Raw genomic sequence first — 25,518 nt, forward strand, 5'->3', positions numbered from 1 at the left:
CTGTCACCTCTTTTTTATGTTTTGCTATTACCACGACTGCTATATCGTCAGCGAATCTCACGACTGTTGCTAATTAAGGTGATTGTAGCTTTAGTACCGAGTTGTACATGATGTTTTAAGTCGGTGAGCCAAGTACCGACTTTTAAGGGACGCCTCCTGTAACTTTATTGATCTTGGTACCGTCCTTAGTGTCATATAATAAGATTCTGTCCTTTAAATAGTCAGACATCATCCTTCTTACATATAAGGGCACATCCTGCTACCTGAGTGACTCATGTATTCCACTCCATCTGGCCGAATTGAATGCATTTTTGACATCTAATGCAACTATAGCGCAATACTCCTTTTTTCCTCCCTTCCATCTTTTTCCCTCTATCGCTGTTTGTGCAGTGTCAATCACTAGACTAACTGCGTCTAGGGTTGAACGCTTTTTTCTGAAGCCATATTGGTGTTCCAATAATTCAAATTTTCCTTGTATAAAATTCCTTGTATCATAATCCTTCGTTTTCCAACCGACTCTGTTGGTCCTTGTACTCGCGCTGGGTCTCTGCTCTGATTTTCTTACCTCCATTATTATGGCCTGGTGATCACTATTCGTGTAGTGTTAACTCACGATCTACTTTTCAATTGAGCCAATAAGGCAACTACTAACAAAGGTCAGGTCTACAATAGATCCTGCGTCTCCTCTTCTAAAGGTGTTAGTGCTACCCTGATTAACTAACACCAAGTCCAGGAGAGCAGAAGCTTCTAGCAGTACTCGTCCTCTTTAGTTAGTTCTTTGACTGCCCCACTCTACGGCTTATGCGTTAAAATCGCCTGCAATCAGTACCGGTTTTCTCTCTACTGCGTCTTTTATGAGCCGATCTAGCAGTTGCTCGAACTGCTCGATTTGAGCGTAAGGTGAAGCGTAGCAGCTGTAAACAGTGACACATCAGCAAAAATTATTATTTGCAGCATTTCTTTTATCTCGACTAAAACTGCAGATTACGTTATGTGATATGCATAATACATGCAGAATTCGTCATTTTATATTCACAAACACATAGCTTTGAAAAAAGAGCATATCTGCACAAAGAATTATTTTCAACATCCCTTTTATCTGGAGCTAATCTTAAGATCACCATAATAATGTATGTAAAATATACGTATATATCTATGCGTTACATATGATTCATAAAATAATTCAAATTAATAATACAAGTAAACATATTTGCCATATTTTTCTGAGAAGATTGTTATTTACAGCATCCGACATATCTAGACCAATCTTACAATGTTGTATGGTATATGCATTCATACACACTATTAGTAATATTTTACTAAAGAAAATGACATGAATATATATATATATATATATATATATATATATATATATATATATATATATATATATATAATTTTGTATCTGTATGTGAATATTGCTGACTTATGTGAAATGTTTCATGACCTGATTACTTTTTATAAACCATTTTTTCATAAAAAAGACAATTAAATCCAATTTCTTTTTCATATTTCTGCAGTAGTATAATAAACTCATGTTTTTGCCACATATCTATTATGAAATAATTGTCATTCCGGAATGATTCACTAGTTCTGGTGGATTTTTACGAAATTACTTATTTTGTTGTTTTAATATAGTGTAGATTATTATTGTAATATTCTTCAACTACCTGGTATCCCGAACCTCTTTTGTTATAATAATATATTTTAAACATAGAATCAAATTTTTTATTAATAATCTGTCGTCATAATTATAAATAAAAGCTAAATTCATTTATGCGCACAGAACTGAGAAAAGTGGTGACTGTTTCACACTATGAGTTTCTCACCTGAAATTTGTATGTTTAATATATTAAAATCAAAATATTGCTCAGAATGCTTTAATGCATCTATTTTTAAATACGGTTTTACTATTTGAAAAATAATTTGTAATTATAACAAACTTTATAATAGTATTTTAGAAGTAAACCTAATAGAGCAGTATACCTAATATTAGATCTCATTTGAGATTTATCAATAGGGATGACTATATATAGTTGATAAAAACGTTAAAGTATTAAAAATTCACATCAGCTTGGAGTGTGCAGTCGCACGGCTTACGGAAATATATATATATATATATATATATATATATATATATATATGTATATATATATATATATATATATATATACACACACATATATATATATATATATATATATATATATATATATATATTATATATATATATATATATATATATATATATATATATATATATATATATATATATATATATAGTTAACATATATAATACATTAATCAAAGTATATAATTTGTTGTAATGTTTGATGAAAACATCTATTTGATTAACAGTTACGGTTTATTAAACGAAATTCATATTGTTTAATATTAATTTATCTTTCCCTACTAATGAACTCATGCAAGCGCTGTTTATACAAAGAAAATGATTACATAACGATTTTTGTCATTTCATATTCACAAACACATAGCTTTAAAAAAAAGTGCATACCTGCACAAATAACTATACGCAGCATCCCTTTCATCTGGACCAAATCTGCAGATAACATCTTGTGATATGCATGAATACATACAGCATCAATCATTTTATATTCACAAACAGATAGCTTTGGAAAAAAGATCATATCTGCAAAAAAAATTATTTGTTGCATTCTTTTGATCTCGATTAAAACTGCAGATTACATTTTGTGATATGCATAAAACCATACAGCATTCGTCATTTCATATTCAGAAACACAGTGCTCTAAGAAAAAGATCATATCTGCACAAATCATTATTCGCAGCATCCCTTTTAACTGAACCAAATCAAATGATTACATCTTGTGTATGCATGCATGCTTCAAGAATTATATATTCACAAATAGATGATTTAAAAAAGAACAGCGTATCTACACAAATAACTGTTCACGGCATCCTTTTCATCTAAATCAAATTTGTAGATTACATCTTGTAATATGCATGTATACTTACAACATTCGTCATTTTATATTCACAAACACAGAGCTCTAAAAAAAAAGATCATATCTGCACAAATATTTAATCGCAGCATCCCTTTTATCTGGGCCAAATCTACCGATTATATCTTATGATAAGCATGAATACATAAAGCATCCGTTATTTCATATTCTTAAATAGATGGCTTGAAAAAAAACAACTTATCTACACAAATAATTATTTGCAGCATCCCTTTCATCTGGACCAATCTTAAAATAATCTTCATTTATCCATATGTGTGTATATATATATATATATATATATATATATATATATATATATATAATAAAATATGTCAAAAATATAAAAAAAAAAAATAATAAATTGATTACCTCTACGTTTTTTAATTTTTTTCACAGCTTCCAATTTACCTAAACCAAATCTTAATAGAACATTGTACAACAAGGGGCTTTTCCAAGCGAGGATGATGTTTGAGTACGAGTGGTAGTTGAGGGCGCCGTAGGCGCCCGAGACGGACACAAGTGCTCAAATATCATCCGAGTCTGAAAAAGCACATCCGCCCCTCGTTGTTTACCGTGCTTTTTATAACAAGTGTATAAGGAAGACCATTTTTGTCGCCTATAAAATAGATCGAGAATAGAGTTTTTGAGTCGTCTACTACGGTGTGCGTGTATAGATGTACACACACACACACACACACACACACACACAGATATATATATATATATATATATATATATATATATATATATAAATAAAATTTTGAAAATTTTGGAAATTGTTTCAAAAGTTTTTAACGATTTAAAGCTTTAGTAAGGAGATGAAAAAACAATTAATCAAGAGGAGTTTCGCCCCTAGGGGCGAAAACGACCATTTTTTCCCCTCTTGATTTCCGATTCTCAAATTATTGTAGGCTTGTTCTACCTTATAGGGAGCGAAAATGGATTAATTTAAAGATGTATTATGTCCAGGGACTCTTGCTCTACATTTTGTCTGATGCTCGGGAAACCCTATTTTTGGTCCATTTTACAGGCGCCGAAAATGGTCTTTTTTATGCACGTCTTATAAAATAGTACATTACGACACGTGTGACTTAAAAACTCGCTGCGCTGGGATGCTAACTGCGCCATGTAAAAAAGAACCATTTAAGTCAAGAGTATCATATAAAATTTTATAGCACAGACTGCTAAAATCCGCAAGTCTCGCCTATTCGTGATAGTGTGATAAACACGGTACAAAAAAGGACTGATTTAGTCACAGATAGGCGTGATTTATCAGCGGACTTTAGCAACACTGTTCTATAAAAGTGTTTTTCAGTAGGATCGTATATTTTTATCATGTGTACCTGTCTTTAACATTAAATATTTTTTTATTTTTAAAATACATCAAGTTTAGTAAAATAAATGCAAAATAAAAAATCCGGACAGACGGACGGACATTTTTTAAGTTCTTACAAAATCGACCAAATATAAAATTTTATTTTAGTGTTGAAGATTAATAATACTTGTGGTCATTAGTGAAAATGTTAATAAACAATAATACTATTATTTCTGGATATTCACGGCTGTGTAGTGGCCGTATAAAAAAAAAACAGCCAATTGACTCCTACCTTTCAAATGTCTAAGATTTAGTATTTTGACTCTTCGAATGCCGGTATTGAATTTTCAACTTTAGTAAAGCGGAAAATTCGTACTTTTAACTCTTCAAAAGTCAAAATTTTAGTATTTTGACCTTCCAAAGATCAAAACGACATTTTCTTCTTTTGTAAAAAGAAAATTTCGCTTTTTCTACTTCTCAAAAGTAGAAATCAGTAAATTCTGACTTCGCAGCGTCCATTTTCCGAATTTGGCGTTTAGAGTGTACACAATGTTTACTATTTTTTACTCCTTATTTCTTGTTAATCATTTATAAATATTCTTTTTAGCCTTTTTAATTTAATAATAATAATATTTATTATAAATCATGCGATAATCGCTTGAATATCACGTGATAATCACATGGTAATTTGGTTGAAAATATCACGCGATTATCACGTGATTTTTTCAGTAGGGATGAAATTCATTCTAGTGGGATCTCTTTTAAGACGTCATTTATATATAGAATAAATAGGACCGGTCCCAGGATCGTACCGTGTGGCACATCCATATTTATTAGTAAGCTTTCTTTACTATCTATTTTGACAATTTGATATCTGTTATTTAGATAACTTCGAAGAGGATCCAACACCTGTCCTTTAATTCCAATACATACAAGTTCATCTTGTAACTGTTTATGGTCGACTGTATTAAACGCTTCAGCAAAGTCGAGGAAAGTTACGATTGTATCTTGTCCACGTTATGTGTTGTAATGTTCGGAAATTATGTTATCTTTTTGGATAAAATTATATCAATGTCTGAGAGGAATAACGACGTATCCTGCGAGCCGTTTCGGGAATGACGTATCTAGCAATCCGCTTCGAGCACCAAAAATCTCGCAAGGCGCTTCGGAATCAACGTATCCCGGGATCCGCTTTGAGCACGACGAATCTTGTAAGCCGCTTAGGAAACGACATTTCCCGAAATCCGATTCAAGACCAACGTATCTGAGACGCATATTTCTTCTTGAATTTTGTAGTGAGGATTATCAAAATAATGAAATTTTTGTATTACGTTTTGATAACAAAATAAATATATTCAATAAATTATTACGAATGAGGATATTGCATGAATTGCAAATATTCTTGATGTAAAAAATAAAGTAAATTTGCTTTATTTTACAACATGGTTTTAGACAGAAACACTTTAATTTGCGTTATCGTATTTGATTTGATATTTTATAAATATACGAAATGTGGAAAGTGTTCTAAATGTTTGACAAATACGCTTTGACTTGCAGTATCATGTAGGGCTCGAAAACTTTTGAGAATAGAGAAATATTCAGATTTTTTTTTATTAATATACAAATTTTTATGAATATGTACAGACTTAAATGCTTCAAAATAAAACCTATTAAAGTTTATTCTCAACAATGTTTATTTTGCAACTTTTTCTAGTATTACACTTGTACAGAGTGACCAATAAACTTTTGAGCTTAAAAATAAACACAAATTTTGGATTCTTTCTTTAAAAAAAAATGTGTCTATAACAAATGCTGTGAAGTGTAGAATATTATTTTCCAATCTTACCTAAATTTGTTAGTTGCCAGTTCACCTAATTCATAAAATTTTATCTCTTCAGAAAAAACGTCTAGAGGCACATTAACAGGCCTGCGTAAACGACCTCCACTTTGATAATAATATAAAATAGCATCAAACGATGGTCGGTTGCGGTCAAAAAAATATTCGTTGCGTAGTGGGTCAAAATAACGTATTCTTCGAGCTGGATCTCCAAGCAAAGTATCTGGAAATTGATTCAGTGTACGTAATTGAGTTTCAAACCGCAAACCGCTTACCTGAAACAGTTTATGGTTATATGTAATAAATTTTTATTTAACATACAAATCAAAAGAACTTAATAGTATTCCTAAGGTAAAAAACCGCTGCAAAGTCATCGACACTTCTTGATTTACTTTTTATTATTGTCTTAAAATGTAATGTTCGTAAATTTTTATTTTTATTTTATTTTTTGCTTTTTCCAAAGTAAATTTTTCTTCCTCCTAGAGGAAGCTTTGTAACAGTAAAATTTTAATTTTCGTTTTTTTAACTTCAGAGTACTTTTTTTATAACTTCAGAGAAACGTATTTGGAGGTGTTTGGAGTTCGAATCATACATGTTTAGAAAATGTCCGTGTGGATGGCTGTGTATGTATGTATGTATACTGTGTCATAATTCTGGAAGTACGCTACCGATCCTAATACAATTTGACATGCATATATATTTTCTGATTCTTAATTATTCATATTCAAATAGATAGTCAATAGATGGTCGCGAACATGGCGGAGACGAGCGCAGGCTCGTCATGTGCACAAGCGACAATTTATTACAAATGTCACCCTAAAATAGAAGTGAAAACAGTTGTATGTCTAATTTGTGAAATTGTGTACTACACAAGTGATTTTGCAAGATTAGATGGTGCGATTAAATTAAGTAGTGTATTGGGAATATGCAACGAACATCATGATCTAGATCTAACCTCAAATATAAGCAAGAAACGCTGAGTAATGATGCGAGGCATATAGTTGCTCACATAAAATCAAACCATAACTCGGAATCTAGAAAGAAATTGGTCGATAATTTAGAAATCGTCAGTGATGAAGAAGAAGGAGAAGTGTATGAGTAATAGTTTGAAAAGAGAAATTTCACTGTTGAGAAAACTAAATAAAGAATTAACAGAAAAAAACAAGATGCTAAGAGATTTATTGGAGAAACAAAGCAGTTACAGAAATACAGTGAAAAATAAAACTTTTGCGAAAGTAATGTCTTATTCAAAAACTAGTACCGGGTCAAAAAGGGTACCTAGCATAATAATAAAAAACAAATCAGCACATACCATTGATCAGATAAACTTGTAGATACACTATTTAAATAAGGATGAGGCAATTCAGACCAAAAAAGTTCACAAGAAAAAGGATGAAGTGATGTTAGTTGTTTGAATAAAGAAAGTACAAGAAAAGCTTTTAGTATATTAAAGAAAAAACTAGCTAATGAATGTGAAGTGAACAAAGAAAAAGTAGAAAATCCAAAAGTAAAAGTAGTTGGAATTAATAATTTTGAAAACCTAGATGATAAAAAATTGGAAAAAGATATAAATGAAAGAAACTTTAGTAAATTTTCAAAAAAATGTATAGTTCTTGTTGTATTGTATAGAGTCAATTAACTATTTATCCTAATTTGTATATTCGCGCTCTTCAAGTAACGAACTATATCATGTATGTATAGTTGGTCCTACATAGGTACCTACTGTACAGGTAACCATTCGGCTATTCATTCGACCGTCTGCCGAGCTCGAGACAAGTCTAGTCTCTCTCGCCCTCTCAACTCCAGTTATTAAATAAAGCTAGATTCTAAGTTATTCGCTACGAGTTATTTTATTCGCTACCTTGGGTTACTTCAGGTTATGGGCCCAGGCACCATCGACGCGAGTTCTGCACAAGTTCCCGTCGCCGTAAAAGTGTGCGTCACTGGTAGCACAGTGATTCTGCAAATTTTGTAGCGCCGACATCTTGGAGTGAGAACGGAACCATGGCGAGCTGAACGAGCAACGGCACATTTTTATCAATTGACAAATTGGTCGGCAGGAAAAACTACCGATCCTGGGCAGTAGCAATGAGAGCTTATCTCGAAGTGGAAGACCTCTGGGATACGGTCGAGGCACCAGCGGGCGGCCAACTCTCGACGGATCCGAAGAAAAATCCGAAGGCACAAGGCCGAATTGTTCTATCCGTTGAACCCGACGTCTACCCGTACCTAGAAGATGCAAGCTCAGCGAAGGACGCATGGGAAGCGCTCGCGAAGACCTTTGACGACCCAGGGATGAATCGCAAGGTCAACTTACTAATAGAAGTCTCTACTACCAGGTACGAAAACTGTAAGTCGATGGAGAATTATGTCGCGCGAATAATCGGAGCATCTCAAAAACTTAATGCTATCGGGACAAAGATCCCGACTGATTTAATTGGAGCATTAATGTTGGCTGGCTTGCCGCAGTCATACAAGCCTATGATAATGGCCCTTGCCAATTCGGGTCAGAACGTCGATGCGGATTTTGTAAAAACAAAACTCCTCGAAGAAGCCGAGAGCTCCAGCAATAACGGTAGCGAGATTCAAATCCAAGGCCTTCAAGCGCAGGCGCATTCGGCACAGTTCCCATCGCAGAGCAGCTACAACAGAGTTAGCCACGGGTACCGTAAACGTTCGGGACCTCGTCGAAAAACCAACGTCAGATGTTTCAACTGTAACCGAATTGGACACATTTCAAGTGCGTGTACTGCTCCAAAACGAACAAATCAAACTGCTTGCACAGTTGCAGAAGACGACGAGAGCGAGGACGAGGACGTCGTGTGTGCGCTTTTAGCCTCGATATCATCGGGCGATACTCACTCGACGGACGTTGACGCCGCTCTCGTCGACTCCGAACGCTGCACATCGTCGGTCGACAACGCATACCTTACGCTGAACAGTGCAGGCGAACTGCAGAAAGACGAGTGGATCCTGGACTCTGGAGCTTCCACACATATGTGCTCCGAACGCAAGTACATGACAAGCTTCAAGAATACTAAAGTGAAAAGTGTCACGACCGCAAATAAAGGAAAAGTACCAGTCCTAGGAATAGGTAATATTTTAATGCAGTACAATGGAAAAGGTGGAAAACGTCAAGTGCTATTAGAGAAGGTACTCTACGTGCCCAACATTACCACCAACTTGCTGTCTGTTAGTGCTATAGCAAGAAAAGGAGGAAAAGTGCTTTTCTCGGAGTCCGTATGCCAGGTGTATAACCGCAATGATGTCCAAGTATTGGAAGGCCAGCTATCTACAAATAACATTTACAAGGTTAAGCTTGAACCGAGACCACATCAGTCAGAGAACCCCTGCTCCGAAATAGCCTTCAATGCTTCCATCTCTTCAGATATCCAGCTATGGTATCGAAGGATGGGACATTTAAATGCTACATATTTAAAGCAGCTGCGCCAAACTGCTGTTGGTATAGATTTTGGAGATGACCAACTTTATAAATGTGAGATTTGTGTCGCTGGTAAATTAGTGCAAAAACCATTTAAACCGAACAACAAACATGCTGCCGGTATCCTTGAGCTTGTACACAGTGATGTGTGTCAGGTAGAAGAGCCATCAATTGGAAAGGCTAAATATTTCGTCACCTACTTGGATGACCATACAAGGAAGATATTTGTGTACTTTCTTAAGCACAAGGATGAGGTGCCAGACGTCACTGTAAAATTCATAAAGTTTGCAGAGAAACAAACTGGTCAGAAGATCAGAAGACTCAGAAGTGACAATGGACGTGAGTACATAAACAACAAGCTCAGATCAGCACTAGAAGCACTTGGAGTAAAGCACGAGACCTCACTTGCCTATCAGCCACAGCAAAATGGTAGAGCAGAGAGAGTTAATCGCACTCTACTAGAAAAAGCTAGATGTATGCTTGCAGAGGCCAAGCTACCATACAGGTTCTGGGCAGAAGCGATATCGACTGCATGTTACTTGTCTAACCGAAGCCCTAAGAGATGTCTAGGTGGATGCACACCTGAAGAACTTTGGACAGGATGCAAACCCAATCTTTCACACCTCAGAGTCTTTGGGTCTAAAGCAAGAGCATATGTTCCTGGTCACCTTAGAAGAAAAATAGATCCTACCTCAAGACCTGCTATCTTGGTGGGATACAGCGAGGACCGGAGCGGATATAGATTATGGAGTGTGGAAGATCAAAAGGTATTTGTGGTAAGTAATGTTGAATTCTTTGAAACTGAGTTGAATCCACTGCCAACACCTGTGTATCTACCAGTGGACTCCTCGCAAACCACAGAGTATAACCTGGATGAGAGACCTACCAAGAACGTACCTGCAAGAGTAAATATAGCACCTGAAAAAGAACCTGTTATACCTGTAAATAGAGAATTAGTTTTTAGAAGAGAACAGACTGCGAATATAGATGTACCTGAAAATAATACAAAGCCTTTGTTGGAAGAAAAGTCCAAAAATAGCCAAAGTGATCCACCCAAGTGCAGAAAAAGGAAGATGCAATGTGCACTGGATGAAGTCAAGAAGAAGTCAGCCAAACTGTCTGAAGAATCGTTGAATCAGCTGCCAACAGCTAGTAACCCGTCTCGTCCAGTAACCAGATCAGCTTCTAGACTCAACCAGCCAGCTGATCAGCAGGATTCTGAAGAAGAACTTCAATCTGAACCCACTCGAAGAACACAACGTAGAAGGCTTAGGCCCAAACATTTGGATGAGTACGTGACTCATACACTTATCAGCGAGGCAGATGAACCAAAGAGGGTAGAAGAAGCCTTATCTAGTCCAGAAGCTCATCAATGGAGACGGGCCATGGATGCTGAGTACAATTCAATCAAGAAAAATAATACATGGGTATTGTGCGACCTTCCTTATGGTGAATCTGTAGTAGGAAGCAAGTGGATTTTCAGAAAGAAACCAACAGCTGACGGGACCATCCGGTACAAGGCAAGATTGGTCGCTCAAGGATTCTCTCAGATAAAAGGACTGAACTTTGACGAAACCTATGCCCCAGTTGTAAGATTTACGTCACTCAGGCTCTTGTTTGCTTTTGCTGCAAGAAGAAGACTCGACATATACCACCTCGACGTAGAGACAGCTTTTCTTCATGGCGACATGGACAAAACAGTTTATCTCCAGCAGCCAAAGGGATACATAATAAAAGGACATCAAAACAAGGTCTGCAAGCTGAATAAATCCATCTACGGACTTAAGCAAGGTAGCAGAAATTGGAATCTCAAACTTGACTCTGCATTAAAAGGATTGAACCTCAGCCAGTCGAACTATGACTCATGTATATATAGCTATTATAATGATGTGAAATGTATTATTGTTGCTCTCTTTGTAGATGACCTGGTGGTTTTTACTGACAGCATCGACTACTTAAATATATTGAAGAGTGGTTTGCAGAAAATTTGCACTCTCAAAGACTTGGGCTCCCTCGAGAAATGTCTAGGAATTAGAGTTCACCAGAACAAGAGCATGGGCACGATCGAGCTGGACCAGACTGAGTACATCGAGTCACTGTTGTCTCACTATAGAATGGCAGACTGCAGATCAACCAGCACCCCGATGGACTCTGGTAGAGAATGCCATACGGATCGATCATCCAATTCTACTTTTAACCCTGCAGACATCCATACCAAAGTGCGGTAGGTTCATTATTATATCTAGTGCAAGGTACCAGACCAGATCTTGCCTACGCTGTTAGCGTCATCAGCAGACACAACCAGTCCCACACCGATGAACACTGGAACATGATTAAGAGGATCCTGCGCTACCTCCAGGGTACCAAGGACTTGAGGCTTAGATACTCGAGAGAGGCTGATTGTCAATTAAAAGGCTACTGTGATGCTGGTGGAACAATGGATAAGGAAGACCCTCGCTGCACTACAGGTTACACTTTCACGTTACAAGGAGCAGCCATCAGCTGGAACAGCAGGCGACAGTCGACTGTGGCATTGTCGAGCACTGAAGCGGAGTATCTATCATTATCAGCTGCTACTCAGGAGGCTTTGTGGCTTCGAAGGCTGGCGTCAGAACTACTTATCATTCACCAAGATAAACCTCTCTTAATCTATTGCGATAACAAAGGAGCAGTCGACTTGAGTAAGAACTCGAAATTTAGTGGTAGAACCAAGCATATTAACGTACGCCATCATTTCGTCAGAGAGAACATAGACAGTGGCGAAATTGCAGTCAGTTTTGTACCGTCAACTCACATGCTAGCCGATGCTCTTACCAAGGCCACTGGAAAAAGAAAGCTAGAAGATTTTGTAAAAGAAATAGGTCTCAAGAACGAAGAGAGAAGATAGTAAATCAAATTTTTAGTTTTAGACTGTATGAACATTTGTATAGGATTAGTGATTTTATTGATATTGTTTTTAAATTTTGTAAGATAAGATAAAGAAATAACTAATGTATGTATTCATAAATATGTTAATTGAGGGGGCGTGTTGTATTGTATAGAGTCAATTAACTATTTATCCTAATTTGTATATTCGCGCTCTTCAAGTAACGAACTATATCATGTATGTATAGTTGGTTCTACATAGGTACCTACTGTACAGGTAACCATTCGGCTATTCATTCGACCGTCTGCCGAGCTCGAGACAAGTCTAGTCTCTCTCGCCCTCTCAACTCCAGTTATTAAATAAAGCTAGATTCTAAGTTATTCGCTACGAGTTATTTTATTCGCTACCTTGGGTTACTTCAGTTCTACATACATATAAGAACAACAAGACTAACTTGCAAACAGCGTTAATTCAAATGCCAACAGAATTGTGTCAAAGTGTCAGAGAAAGCAATAATAAACTATTTGTAGGATATCAAAACTGCAGAGTTTATGATTATTGCAATATTAAACCATGCTTCAACTGTGGCAGATTTGGGCATAATAGTCTAAAATGCAATAATATGCCTATCTGTTTTAAGTGTACGGGCAACCATAAAACTAGAGAGTGTGAAATACAAGGAAACATAATGAAATGTCCGAATTGTATATACAGTAATAGTAAATACAAGACAGAATACAAGACAGAACATATGGCAACAGACAGCCACGAATGCAAAATTTTGCAAGCCAACATAAGAAAGTTTATTGACTTTACCGACTATACAATGCAACCTGTATTACCAAGATATGTCGGCATAGTAGGGGCCATGACAGTTAAAGCAGCGAGATGGAGAAATATCGGGATGTCAACAGCCTCGATTAACACACTCAACGAGAATCTACCAAATAAAGGAAGAAACAAAAATTAACCATGGATCAGGAGATCATCTCGAGTGATGACTCGTGGTCGTCAGCACAAGACAAGATGAATTTTTATCTTAGCAAGGTTGCCAAATGGCTGATATTAAATAAACTATCTTTAAATTTACATAAAACTGTATACATAACCTATGGGAACTACTGTGATAGTATTCCAGAGGATATAAATATTAAAATTTGAGACAACTTTATAAATAGGGTTGAAAGCCATAAATATTCAGGGTTACATTTCGATTACAATATGAAATGGAATATACACATTGACTCCATTGTAAAAAGAACAAGATATTTAAATTTTGTCTTTGCAAAAATTAAAAGTATAATGGATAGAAAAACCTTAATGATGATCTATCATGCATTCTTCCAGGGCCTAGTCAATTATAGATTAATTGCGTGGGGTGGGGCATATAACAATTGTATGTACTCGATACAAGGAGTACAAAAGAAGTTATTAAAAATTATTAACAGAATCCATTTTGAAACACAAAATTCCCCACTAACAGTTAGGCAGTTGTTCCAAATTGAAGCAATAACATATCACTATGGAACACTAAGGGATATTTATAGTAAAAATACGAAAACTACTAGGAAAAAAGAGTATATCATTGTCAAAAATTAATAAATCTATAAGTAAGAAAAGCAGCTACTACATGGCTGTAAAAATTTTCAATTTACTCTCTAATGATCTCAAAGAGTTAACAGTTAGAAAAGTAACTATAAAAAATAAATTAAAGGATTTCATAAGAAATCTAATTGTATGAAATGTATTAGAGATACTAGTTTAACTTCTGTTATAAGTAAAAGAAAGAACCGTACGAAAAGATTAATTTTATTTTTTAGTTTTTAAGCTATCTGTATAATTATCGTGCCATATCTATGTACAGGCAACTTGTTTGCCTCTATAGAAGCCTTTATAAGGTTTATGTATATGGTCATAAATAAATAAATAAATAAATAAATAAATAAATAAATAAATAAATAAATAAATAAATAAAATTCTTCGCCTCTCACTCTGTATACCGTATATAACTGAAAATTATTATTTTTGTTAAACCTTACAACTCGCTAACTAAAGTTCGGAATGTTTTGAGAAAATTCGTGGTTTTATGAGGTTATGAGGACTCTATGGTATTTAAACTTATATGGTTTAAATTTTTTCATATAAATTATATAATTTGATATTGTGACAGGTGCTCATTCAGTAAAATAATTAAGATTGAAAGTATTTTAAAAATCAATGATATACTGTATATTTAAACAATATTTTATTTATTGAAACTATGAATTTAGTTAGAGGAAGCTACGTGCTAAAGAATTGGCAGCGGTTTTTTCTTTATGATACATCATTGATACAGGAAAAATTTCAGTATTAATAGCAAAAAATTTGTATAATATTATAATTAGCGATGAAAAATATCGCTAAAAGCAAAACTTTTTACAGGAAGCACTCACCTATCTTTTAAACTTGAAAAAAAAAACGTGATGAATATCTGGCTAAGGCTGAAAAACACGATGAATAAGTGGCTAAGAAATATAGCGGTGTTGCGGTTAACAATAAGTACAAAAAGTTCAATTAGCCGAGATCCTGAATGATCGAGTGGAATGGTCGACGAATTTTTCATGCGATTTTACTGTCATATTGCAAATGTGGCTCCTATTCGGCTAGATCAACAGATATTGCAAAAGCAGATGCAACGTATAAGGGTATTGAGCTAAAGAGTATTTACGAACAATTTGAATGGCCGAGATCTAAATATTTTAAAATACTTAAACTAAGTTTGACCAACGATTTCAACAATTTGTTTGGCACTTACGGCAGATCAGCATTTGCAGAGGTCAGTAAGTAAAAGCGGAACAAGTGCGCGCACACGCTGGGGCTTTAACGAGATGGAAGATATATCGAAAGTCGCAAAGAAAATCAATATTCGCGGCGTTAGAAAAGGAGTCACAGTGACCGTCGCGACGCTCCGAAATGCCGGGAAAATTGAATTAAAAAATACTTTTTGCCCAATATGCTCTCGGATGACAAGCAGATCACCCGGACTTCACGGCGATGATGTCTAGGTGTTCAGCTCTACCAAAAGGTCTACGTCGTCTAAAAAAAATGTTGTCTTTAAATGTTAAAATTTGCAGGTTATGTTGGTCTAATCTATCAGAGATTGGAAAGGATACGCATGCAATTGTGCATGCATGAAATCTACAGATTAAATTGTTTGTAGACACTCGAGCTTTTTTATAATTATAAATATTCGTATTAAAATAAAATTTATTATTTTTCTTTACAAAATTTTATTGAACCTATTAGATTATATTATTTTTAATATTTGATCAGTCGTAAACATTTTTTTTCACATAAATCAGTGCATAAGTTGGCAAATTAGCAGTGCTGTCAATTTGTCTCTTAGTACGGATCCCTGATATCTTTTCCAATGCAGCTGATTTCTTTGACAAAACTTAAGTAGTCGCATGGGATGTTGATGGTCTGTCAGTGGGCATAGTCACAGGAACTTGAACAACACACGATGTTGTGGTATTAGGTAGCGTGTTGCTAGCTGGCTGACTGCCCACTGGAAGGACTTCGTACACTACTCTGTTCTGTCTTCTCTTCTTTGCAGGTACTTTTAGAGGTTACTACTTGTACCTTCAATCAATTACAATTAGTTTAATAAATGAGAAAAGAAAATTTATTTTGCATTATTGAGTAGTATTTGTGAAAGTAAAAATCAATTTTCACTTACACTTCTATTTGGTTGTATCTATTCCTGTTTCTGGAACCATTTCTAATCCATTATTGTGCGATGATTCAACAGTACTTAGTACCGACTCCAATTTTGAATCAATAATAAAATATTTTTCGTTATCTATATTACCTGTTTCTTTTAATGCTCTTTTCTTTTTAGCATTATATTTTTTTGCTTTTGCTATAAGACTGTTCCAACACTGAAATAATGCATAAACTACATAGTATTTAAAAAATTTTTATAAAAATATTTTCAGGTATAATCAGATATTATAATTACGTACAGCTTGAACTTGTTTAGCAGTTTTGTCAGGTCCACACTGGCTAACTTGTTCAGCAACTCTGTCCCATTGCAGGTTTCTCGCTTATTCGCCATTGCAACTCGTATACCTATTCGCAGCAAATTCGCTATGCTTAGTCATATAGATAATTAAGGCATCCTCTTGGGCTGGTTGAATATTTCCAGTATCTATACTATTGAAAAACAATTAGATTGATTGACGAAAACAACAATAATTATTTTGCTTCACAATAAACAATAATGATATTTTATTCATCAAGTATGAAAATTAGAGTAGATTAATACAAGTTTTTTTAATACATTCAGTGAGCCATATAAGGCTCAAAATTTTGTTCCTCTGGTGCTGCATGACACATGGCTGATAGGTTTTATTTTTACAAATTTTACTATATATGTACATACAATTTCAAACACAATGTACATGTTAATAAGTAATGAGTCATTTTCATTTTTGTTTTTTTTATAAGTAGTTTTAACATTCTTGTAATGTGCATGTGTAATTTAACCTGAAAATAATAATATTGTCTATAAACTTACTTTATAGATTGCACACTCATGTTGATACTAATACACCAATACTGAACAAGATAGTAGCAATAAGAATTTGCTTATACTAGCAAACTAAGCCTTTGCCGTCTTCAGAATTCTGATGCTCCGTTCTTGCGTCAGAAAGTTTCTGAATCACTATATAGCCCGCGCTTAGCCACGATTTTCTCTCCGTCTAAACGTTTTGTCATACTAGCATCTAAGAGATGATAGGTTTTGACTAACGTAGTCCACAGTGCGATAAGCCGCCGCACTCTCACTCCGCAGCTTACTGAGATTCTTCCAGAACGAAGGCAAAAACAACGGTGCCGCGTGCGAGGCCAAGTGCGACTTTTATATTAACGAGTTGCTTTTATGTCGCAAAAATCTAGTGAACGCGGGCTATCGGCGACTAGTGTCATACACCAAAATCCTTTTGGCTTGTGTTTTTGAGACTTTCTCCAAGAAAATCATTTCGGCATCCGCGCAGCTTTGTACTGAAATTCTTGTGGAGCAACGAAGCAGCGGTGTAAGAAAACGCGGGTTATTCGGGACGAGTGGGTATCATTCTGCATTTCGGACTCATGTCTGAAGTGAATCATTTCGAGAAGTAATTATTGATGAACCCTTTAAAACGACAATGTCGCCAATTATATCTATTTATAAGATTTGTGCCACTACAAATGTTATTATGTATAGTATGGCTATTATATTTTAGACAAAAATTGTGTAGACATAACCTTCATTTGAATTTCTGTATAAATTTTGTTTTAATCTTTTAAAATAATTGTCAAAGTATGATTTCTATAATTTAAAAAGTGACTTTAAGAATAAATTAACTAACAAATGTTTTATTAAATTTACAATTATTAGTTTAAATAGTTAAAAAAAAATTTATAACGTTTAGAATAATGTTAGCTGTTTTGGCTCTTGTCAATGAAGAAGATGAAGATCAGAGGTAGGTCCGAAATGATTAATTTCATATAAAGAGGTTACTTCGTGATGTGGATAATGCATTTCATATGGGGGACAAAAGCTTTAGAAGATATTACCGGATGTATCCTGAAACAGCAATAGAGCTTGTCGAGTTCTTGTCACCTCATTTATCAGATCATCCTAGATACGTAAGGTCTCACCTTCAAGTACTAGCTGTCTTGAGGTTTTTGGCGGATGGATCCCATAAAAAGGGAATTTCACAGGACAAGAATCACCCTATGTCACAGAGTACGTTCAGCAAATATTTGCATGATGTCATTCCAGCAATCAATATGTTGTCTGGCAGATTCATTGTTTTTCCACGAACAAGGTAAGAGCGACAAGCAGTACAAGCTAGGTAAACATTTGTATAAATAATTCCAACTATGTCAAATATAATATAACTTTAATGATATTTTTTTCTATAAATTACTTTCTTATTGCAGATTTCAAGCAAGGCTGGGTTTTCCTGGAGTCATTGGAGCGATAGACTGCACTCTGCCAAGAATACATACTCCTGCAGTACATGAAGAAGCGTATCTTGATCACCATCAGAACCATTCTTTAAACGTGCAAGTTGTATTCAAATTTAAAATTCAATTGTAAATAGATATTTCACCCATGCATGCAATACAATTATTTTTTCTTGTAAGTTAGTTCATTTGGAATCACAGTGATATGAGAAATCATATGTATAAATTGAGAAATGACCCAGATATTGGTCCGAGAAGAAGGAAATTATTTTTTAATAGGTAATTTATTATTATTAACTATTTTAACAGTAAATATGTAACTGTTTCTGTTTAAAATTAATTAATATTACAAGTGACAATGGATACACACCATCAACAGTCTTATTAACTGCTGACCAGTATGCTGAGCCAAATACAACTGAATTTGCGTACTCTTAACAAATTAGAAGAATGAGATGTGTAGTCGAGCAGCTATTTGGAATTTGGAAAGAAATCTTAAGATGCCTCAACGATGACAAATCTCTTCATTATGATCCCAACTTTTGTGCTGAAATAATACGAGCATGTGCAGTGTTGTACAATTTTCTCAGACATAGAGGGCGAGTAACTAAATATATATTTTCTATAATTTCAAAAAATAAAAATACTAATGTAAATTTAACTATTCCTGTGTAGAGTTGAAATGCCTGTACCACCACGTATAGTTCTACGAGAGCAGCCAGCTTACCAGAATGTAATAAATGAATGTATATTGAAGGCCTTCGGATACGTCAAAGGATTATCAACGATCACTTCGCAGAATAAGAAATCTGTATTGCTGAATATTACTAAGTGTATTGTGCGACGCTGTGCCTCCCAGTACAGGTGCGCAACACTTGACGCCTCGTACGCGCCAAGATTTTTCGTTAATCGCGGGATTTAGCGTAATCGCCGACGTTTGGGAGAACGTGGGGAAAGAAGGAAGAAGTAATCACACAAGTTATTAAGTCATATTGCACGTATATTTGGCCCAGCCCTTCCCTACAACGTGGTGGCCGTAGCCGCCCACGCAAAGTAGCCACGCAGGGCTCGCCGTCACACCTCTACTCTCATATACACGCGCGCGCCTCGAAGCTCTCGCCTCTGACGTCGCGCAGTCTGACCCATCTGCTCTCTCTCTCTCTCTCTCTCTCTCTCTCTCTCTCACACACCCGTATTTCGGCTCGACGCAACCCGCTCGAGTAGCTACGCGGCCGGCGCGCTCTCTCTCTCCCTCTCTCTCTCTCCCGTACGTATAATTGCGAGCACCGCGCGCTTACCGCGGCGTCGTCGGCCGAACCAACGCGGTCCCCTCTCTCTACTCTCGGGCACGCACACACGTAGCTGCGCGCTCACCAACAGCTCGCGCTAGCGGTCCCGGCACGGCGATGCCTGAACCGACGCCGGCGTAGCGATCTGCTTTCCCCCCTCTCTACTTCTCTCTCCCTCTCTCTCTCTCTCTCTCTCGCTCTTCTCGGAGCTCGCGCGCACAGGCTTTGCCTCGCGTTGGCAGCAAGCCCGACCTGCTGCTACCGAGCAGCGAGGATTTCTCGGACGCCCCGATGCCTCTCTCTCTCTCTCTCTCTCTCTCTCTCTCTCTCTCTCTCTCTCTCATCATGGGTGATTTCAATGCTGACCAACTTTCCTCGTCTGAAGACGCCAATTTCATCAAGGCTTTCATCGACGAGAACTCCCTTATTTCTGTGCCATATGGTGCAACTCATCATAGACAAGACTCTGACACCTGGCTTGACCTTTGCTTAATCGATGAGCAGGATCGCCTGCTCTCATACTGGAAGACTGACACACCTTTCATTAATGGACATGACCTTATTACAGCCACACTCGACGTACAGATTCCACGCTACGTACCTAATACCTACACTTACAGAAACTACAAAGGAATCTGTGCTGAGAAGCTAAGGGACTTCCTTAGCGCATGCGACTGGTCATCCTTCACCACACCATCACTTGACGAATGCATCACCATCCTCAACGAAAACATCACAAAAGCCATAAATCATCTCGCCCCATTAAAGACTGTGACACCTGGACGTAAACGTCACCCGTGGTTCACCGCGGCTCTTCGTGACCTTTTAACTGAAAGGAATAGGCTCTACAGGCGTTTTCGCGGAAGTCGTCTACCTTGGGATCTATACTTTTATAGAATCGCAAGGGATGACGCTCATCAACGGGTCGAGGAAGCCAGGCTGAATTACTATTATTCACGCTTGTCTACTCTAACCGACGTTGCAGAGATATGGAGAGAACTTGAAAATCTTGGCATTACCACCTCTAAATCTTCTCCACCTGCTCGGTTCTCTCCAGATGCTCTCAACGAACACTTCAGTTCCATCTCAAATGACCCTCAAGCTCCATCTGTCGAGGAGTATCTGCGGACCCTCGAGAGTCTAGACCTCCCTGAACACTTTATCTTCAGGGCCATCACAGAATCGGACGTGTTAGCTGCAGTTTCACATTTCAATACCCAGGCCAGGGGAAGCGATGGCATCCCACAGGTTGTAATCTCTAAAGCACTACCAATACTCACTCCTTTAATCTGTCAAATTTTCAACCTGTCTTTGAGTGAGGCATGCTTTCCCTCTGCCTGGAAATCATCGCTCGTAAGAGCATTAAACAAGATCAACTCTCCTACAGCTGTAACTGACTACCGACCGATTTCCCTACTTTCTATCCTAGGCGCTGGAGTGGCTGGTGCACAATCAAATCTCTGAATACCTTGAAACTAGACTCTATCTTGATAGTTTCCAAACTGGTTTTCGCACTGGCCACAGCACGCAGTCCGGCTTGATTAAGCTGACTGATGATGTCAGGCTTGGAATGGACAGGAAGAAGGTCACCCTTCTGCTTCTTTTTGATTTTAGCAAGGCGTTTGATACAGTGTGTCACGTCAGGCTACTCAGAAAGCTACCCTCCTTCGGCTTCTCCAAGCAGGTTATCCGCTGGCTTGCATCTTACCTTTCTGGTAGAGAACAGTCCGTCATTGGTGACAACAACGAACTCTCTACATTCCTACCACTAAACACCGGTGTCCCACAGGGGTCAGTCTTGGGCCCCTTATTGTTCGCGTTATACATCAATGACATTGGCCTCTGCCTTGACTCAGATGTATCCCATCTAGTCTACGCGGATGATCTGCAAATCTACTGTCAATGCCCCCTTGAGGAGCTCGATTCCTGTTCTGACAAGATGAGTGCTAACGCCGAGAGGATAATGGGCTGGGCAGCACTAAACAGACTTAAGCTGAATGTTAGTAAGACTAAGGCGATCGTCCTGGGCTCACCCTACTATATCAATGCTCTACCTTCTACTGCTAACACCTATATAAATATAGGGGGGGCCCAGGTCAACTTTGAATCATCTGTGCGCAACCTGAGGCTGGTGCTTGACTCAAAACTTACGTGGAAAGAGCACGTTACACAAACTTGTAAACGTGCTCACTCTTTAATGTATCGGCTATATTTCTTTCGGAAGAGCACTAGCCTCAGGTTGCGCCAACATTTGGTGCAAGCACTCCTATTTCCCCTCATCGCCTACTGCTCACTTGTTTACTGCGACCTGACTCAAGAGCTTGACTTAAAACTGCAGAGGCTTGTCAATACGGGAATCCGATACATCTATGGTGTAAAGAGGGACGAGCACATCTCCCCTTACAGGCGTGAGTTGCAATGGCTCACCACCGCCGGACGTAGGAAGTACTTCATGGCCTGTTTTCTTAGAAAAATTTTCAACACCTCAATACCAGCTTATCTACTAGCCTATTTTGACTTCCACGTCGCACTCAGGCCTGTCAGGGGCGAGGTGACTCCACTGGACATCCCGTCCTTCAAGACGGAGACGCTGAGGAATTCATTTTTCATCAGCGCCTCCTACCTCTGGAACAGCCTTCCATCTCAACTTCGCGACACACTATCCATATCACACTTCAAACAAGCAGCTAAAAATTATTTCTTTAATTTGGAAAACACATAAACATCGCACAAACATACATACATTCTCTTTCATCTCATGTCATCTCTCAACATCACACACACCTTATACTATATACCCTTACACAAATTTTATTTATTCCTTTATCATAATACACTATATTTGTTATATGTACAACAAAATGTACAAAAATAAAGAGCAATTAATCTAATCTAATCTAATCTCTCTCTCTCTCTCTCTCTCTCTCTCTCTCTCTCTCTCTCTCTCTCTCTCTCTCTCTCTCTCTCTATCTCTCTCTCTCTCTCTCTCTCTCTCTCTCTCTCTCTCTCTCTCTCTCTCTGGTGAGTACAGTTGACAGCTCTGCTGATACATCATTTTTTTGGTACTGTTTTTCTGCTGCTCCTTGCCTTCGGGCCCTCTTCAGTTGTAGATAGTTGCACGCTTCACTTTGCAACCTTCACGTCGATATATAAATCGCCGAAGGCTGCAATTTTTCTCTTTTATCATTTCCACTGCAAACTTTCTACAAGACCCCTAACCTCCAAAAGTGCTTGGCTTGGCTTGGCTTGATTTCTCACTTGCACGGCGTCTCTTTCTTACTGCAATCAACATCGTGGCGACATCTGCTGCCTCGCGGGAGAATCTTTATGGCGTCTTCACACTTTTCGAGGTCGGTACTTTCGCACTCTCTCCACTAACGCTCCATCTAGCCGTAAGAGTTACAACATCTACTCTCTCACTCTGTCGATAACTTATCATCCTCCTACGAATATCTACTTTACCGACTGCTAGTAAGTTATCGAAGAAAAATGAGTTCAAACAGCGAGAACAGTGTGGAAGTGCCTTTTCAGTCATGCAGCAGCTGTACACAACCTATACAGCACAAAGACCCCAAAAGGTGTGAGTTTTGTGGTCTATACTACCACGCCAGGTGCCAGAACACAACCAACGTGAAGGCCATCCTGGTGAATGACAGGCAGACCATCGCCTGTCTACCATGTGCAGACAAAAACAACGCCACGGGTACCAAAGTGAGGACTAAGTCCACCTCTGCTACAACATCAGCAACGGGAGTAACTGCAACAACATCAGCAGGAAAGAGCACTCCCAAACAGCAGCAGCCGAGGAACAAGAAGATAAGGTCAGCACCACCATCAACGAACACATCGAGAAATCCCTCACCCGCCCGCCCGGCCGGTGTGACAACATCTACGCCGTCCGTTGAGGCTACCTTGAGGGACATTCGCAGCGCCCTTGACGACATTCGCAATGCTCAAACGGAGGCCCTCAAGACACAGAACATCGTGTCGGAGAGGATCTCCAAAATTGAGCAGCGTCTGGGCCCAATTGAGAGGCGACTCAAGGCCCTCGATGAGCTGCTTGCACTCAAGACCCGCATACAAAATGCTGAGTCCACCATCACCGAGCTGCAGGCGCAAATTCAAGATCTCTCATCGAGGAGCCCGACAATGCAGCAGGACAGCAGCAGTACTGTACCCAGCGCTGCGGATATTTGCAGCCTGCGCAGTGAACTGGCAGAGGTCAGGAGGCGACAGGAGCAGACCTCTAACAGTGTGGTTGTTGTCACGGGCCTGCACTACACCCGTGAAACCTCGCTGCTTCTCCTTGCTTTCTCAGTCGTGAGCGCGCTTGACCCCACAGTCCTCAGAAGGGACATAGCATCAGTTAGGACCATGGGGAGGCTTGATGCAACCAACAGCTCTGCCAGGGGTGACGTCAGACTGCCACCATTAGCCGTCACCTTATCTTCAAGTGCGCTTGCACGCTCGATCGTCATCGCCAAAGCTCGGAAACGCAAGCTGCACACCAGCGAATTGGACGCCACCTTGCTGGAGGAAGCTAAGGCTCTGAGCCCTGACCATCAAGGACTCGTAAACATCAACGAGCTGCTCCCCTCTGACGTCCACAAGCTGCGTTCGAGGGCCAGGCTAGAGGCCAGGAAGAGGCAGGGTTGCCGAACATTCATCAGAGATGGGAGACTCTACATGCGCTGCAACGACGATAGCGAGAGTGCTACCGTCATCAACACCGACGCTGAGCTGGAGACTTTTTTAGCCCGGTTTCCGCTTCCTGCCGACATCGTTCAACACTGAGGCTACAACACAAACACATCATTCCACCACATCCACCATCAAGCTCATCTGCCATATCTTCATCCGGTTCTAAGGTATCTCTGTCCGAAGGTCTACGAGTCTGTCATTTCAATGCGAACTCGCTTACGAGTCACATTGAGATGATCAGGCTTTTCTTATCCACTCGCTCTCCATTTCACGTAATAGCTGTTACCGAGACCTGGTTGAGCGACAAGGTTACGTCCATCCCTTCACTGGATGACTACCTACTCTACAGACGGGACAGAAACAGAAACGGAGGAGGTGTGGCCCTCTACATACATAAATCACTGACAGCTAGCGTTATTTCATCATCTGATGGTGAATGGTCTGGCAAGCCAGGTAAGCCTGAATATCTCTTCTGCGAGGTATCGGCAAAGGGAATCTCTCCGATCTTCGCGGGGGTTGTGTATCGTCCTCCTCACGCTCCATTCTTCCAAGGCTCTAACTTTATTGACCAGCTAACAACCCACATGCACAGGTACTCCACGAAGGTCATAATGGGAGACTTCAACTCTGACCAGCTTTCTTCATCTGAAGATGCCAAGTTTATCAAGGCCTTCATTGATGAAAATTCCCTTTCTTCTGTCCCCTATGGTGCCACGCATCATAAACAGGTTTCTGATACCTGGCTTGACTTGTGTCTAATTAACGAGCAGGATCGCCTGCTGCCACACTGGAAGACAGACTCACCTTTCATCAATGGACACGACCTTATCACGGCCACTCTCGACGTACAGATTCCACGATACGTACCTAACACATACTCCTACAGAAACTTTAAGGCAATCAACGCCGAGAAGCTAAGGGACTTTCTTAGCGCATGTGACTGGTCATCCCTCATCACTTGATGAATGCATCTCTACACTTAACGCTAACCTTACTAACGCCATTAATCATCTCGCCCCATTAGGGACTGTAACACCGAGAAAACGACGTCACCCGTGGTTCACCACGGCTCTTCGTGACCTTGTATCTGAGA

At 38.5% G+C, this 25,518-nt stretch overlaps 1 protein-coding gene and 1 long non-coding RNA gene across 8 annotated transcripts in view; both read right to left on the reverse strand.

The window, feature by feature from the left end:
• LOC100114114 (potassium voltage-gated channel protein Shaker) overlaps positions 1–25,518 on the reverse strand; it is a 594,961-nt gene that overhangs the window by 427,707 nt on the left and 141,736 nt on the right. For all 7 annotated transcript variants that reach the window (XR_004345121.1, XR_004345120.1, XR_004345122.1 and 4 more), the window contains exon 4: positions 6,143–6,408. Coding sequence is in view for 2 of the 7 variants with exons in the window: in XM_032601320.1 (XP_032457211.1) it covers positions 6,143–6,408 (266 nt within the window). In the remaining 5 variants the exon portion in view is untranslated. The remainder of the gene's footprint in view (positions 1–6,142; positions 6,409–25,518) is intronic.
• Positions 15,704–16,641, reverse strand: LOC116415736. Its single transcript, XR_004226320.1, has 3 exons — positions 16,446–16,641; positions 16,160–16,361; positions 15,704–16,062 (listed from the first exon to the last, which is right to left on the reverse strand). It is a non-coding gene; the product is annotated as an uncharacterized LOC116415736 (long non-coding RNA).

Source organism: Nasonia vitripennis (assembly GCF_009193385.2).
Source record: "Nasonia vitripennis strain AsymCx chromosome 1 unlocalized genomic scaffold, Nvit_psr_1.1 chr1_random0005, whole genome shotgun sequence".
Taxonomy (NCBI): domain Eukaryota; kingdom Metazoa; phylum Arthropoda; class Insecta; order Hymenoptera; family Pteromalidae; genus Nasonia; species Nasonia vitripennis.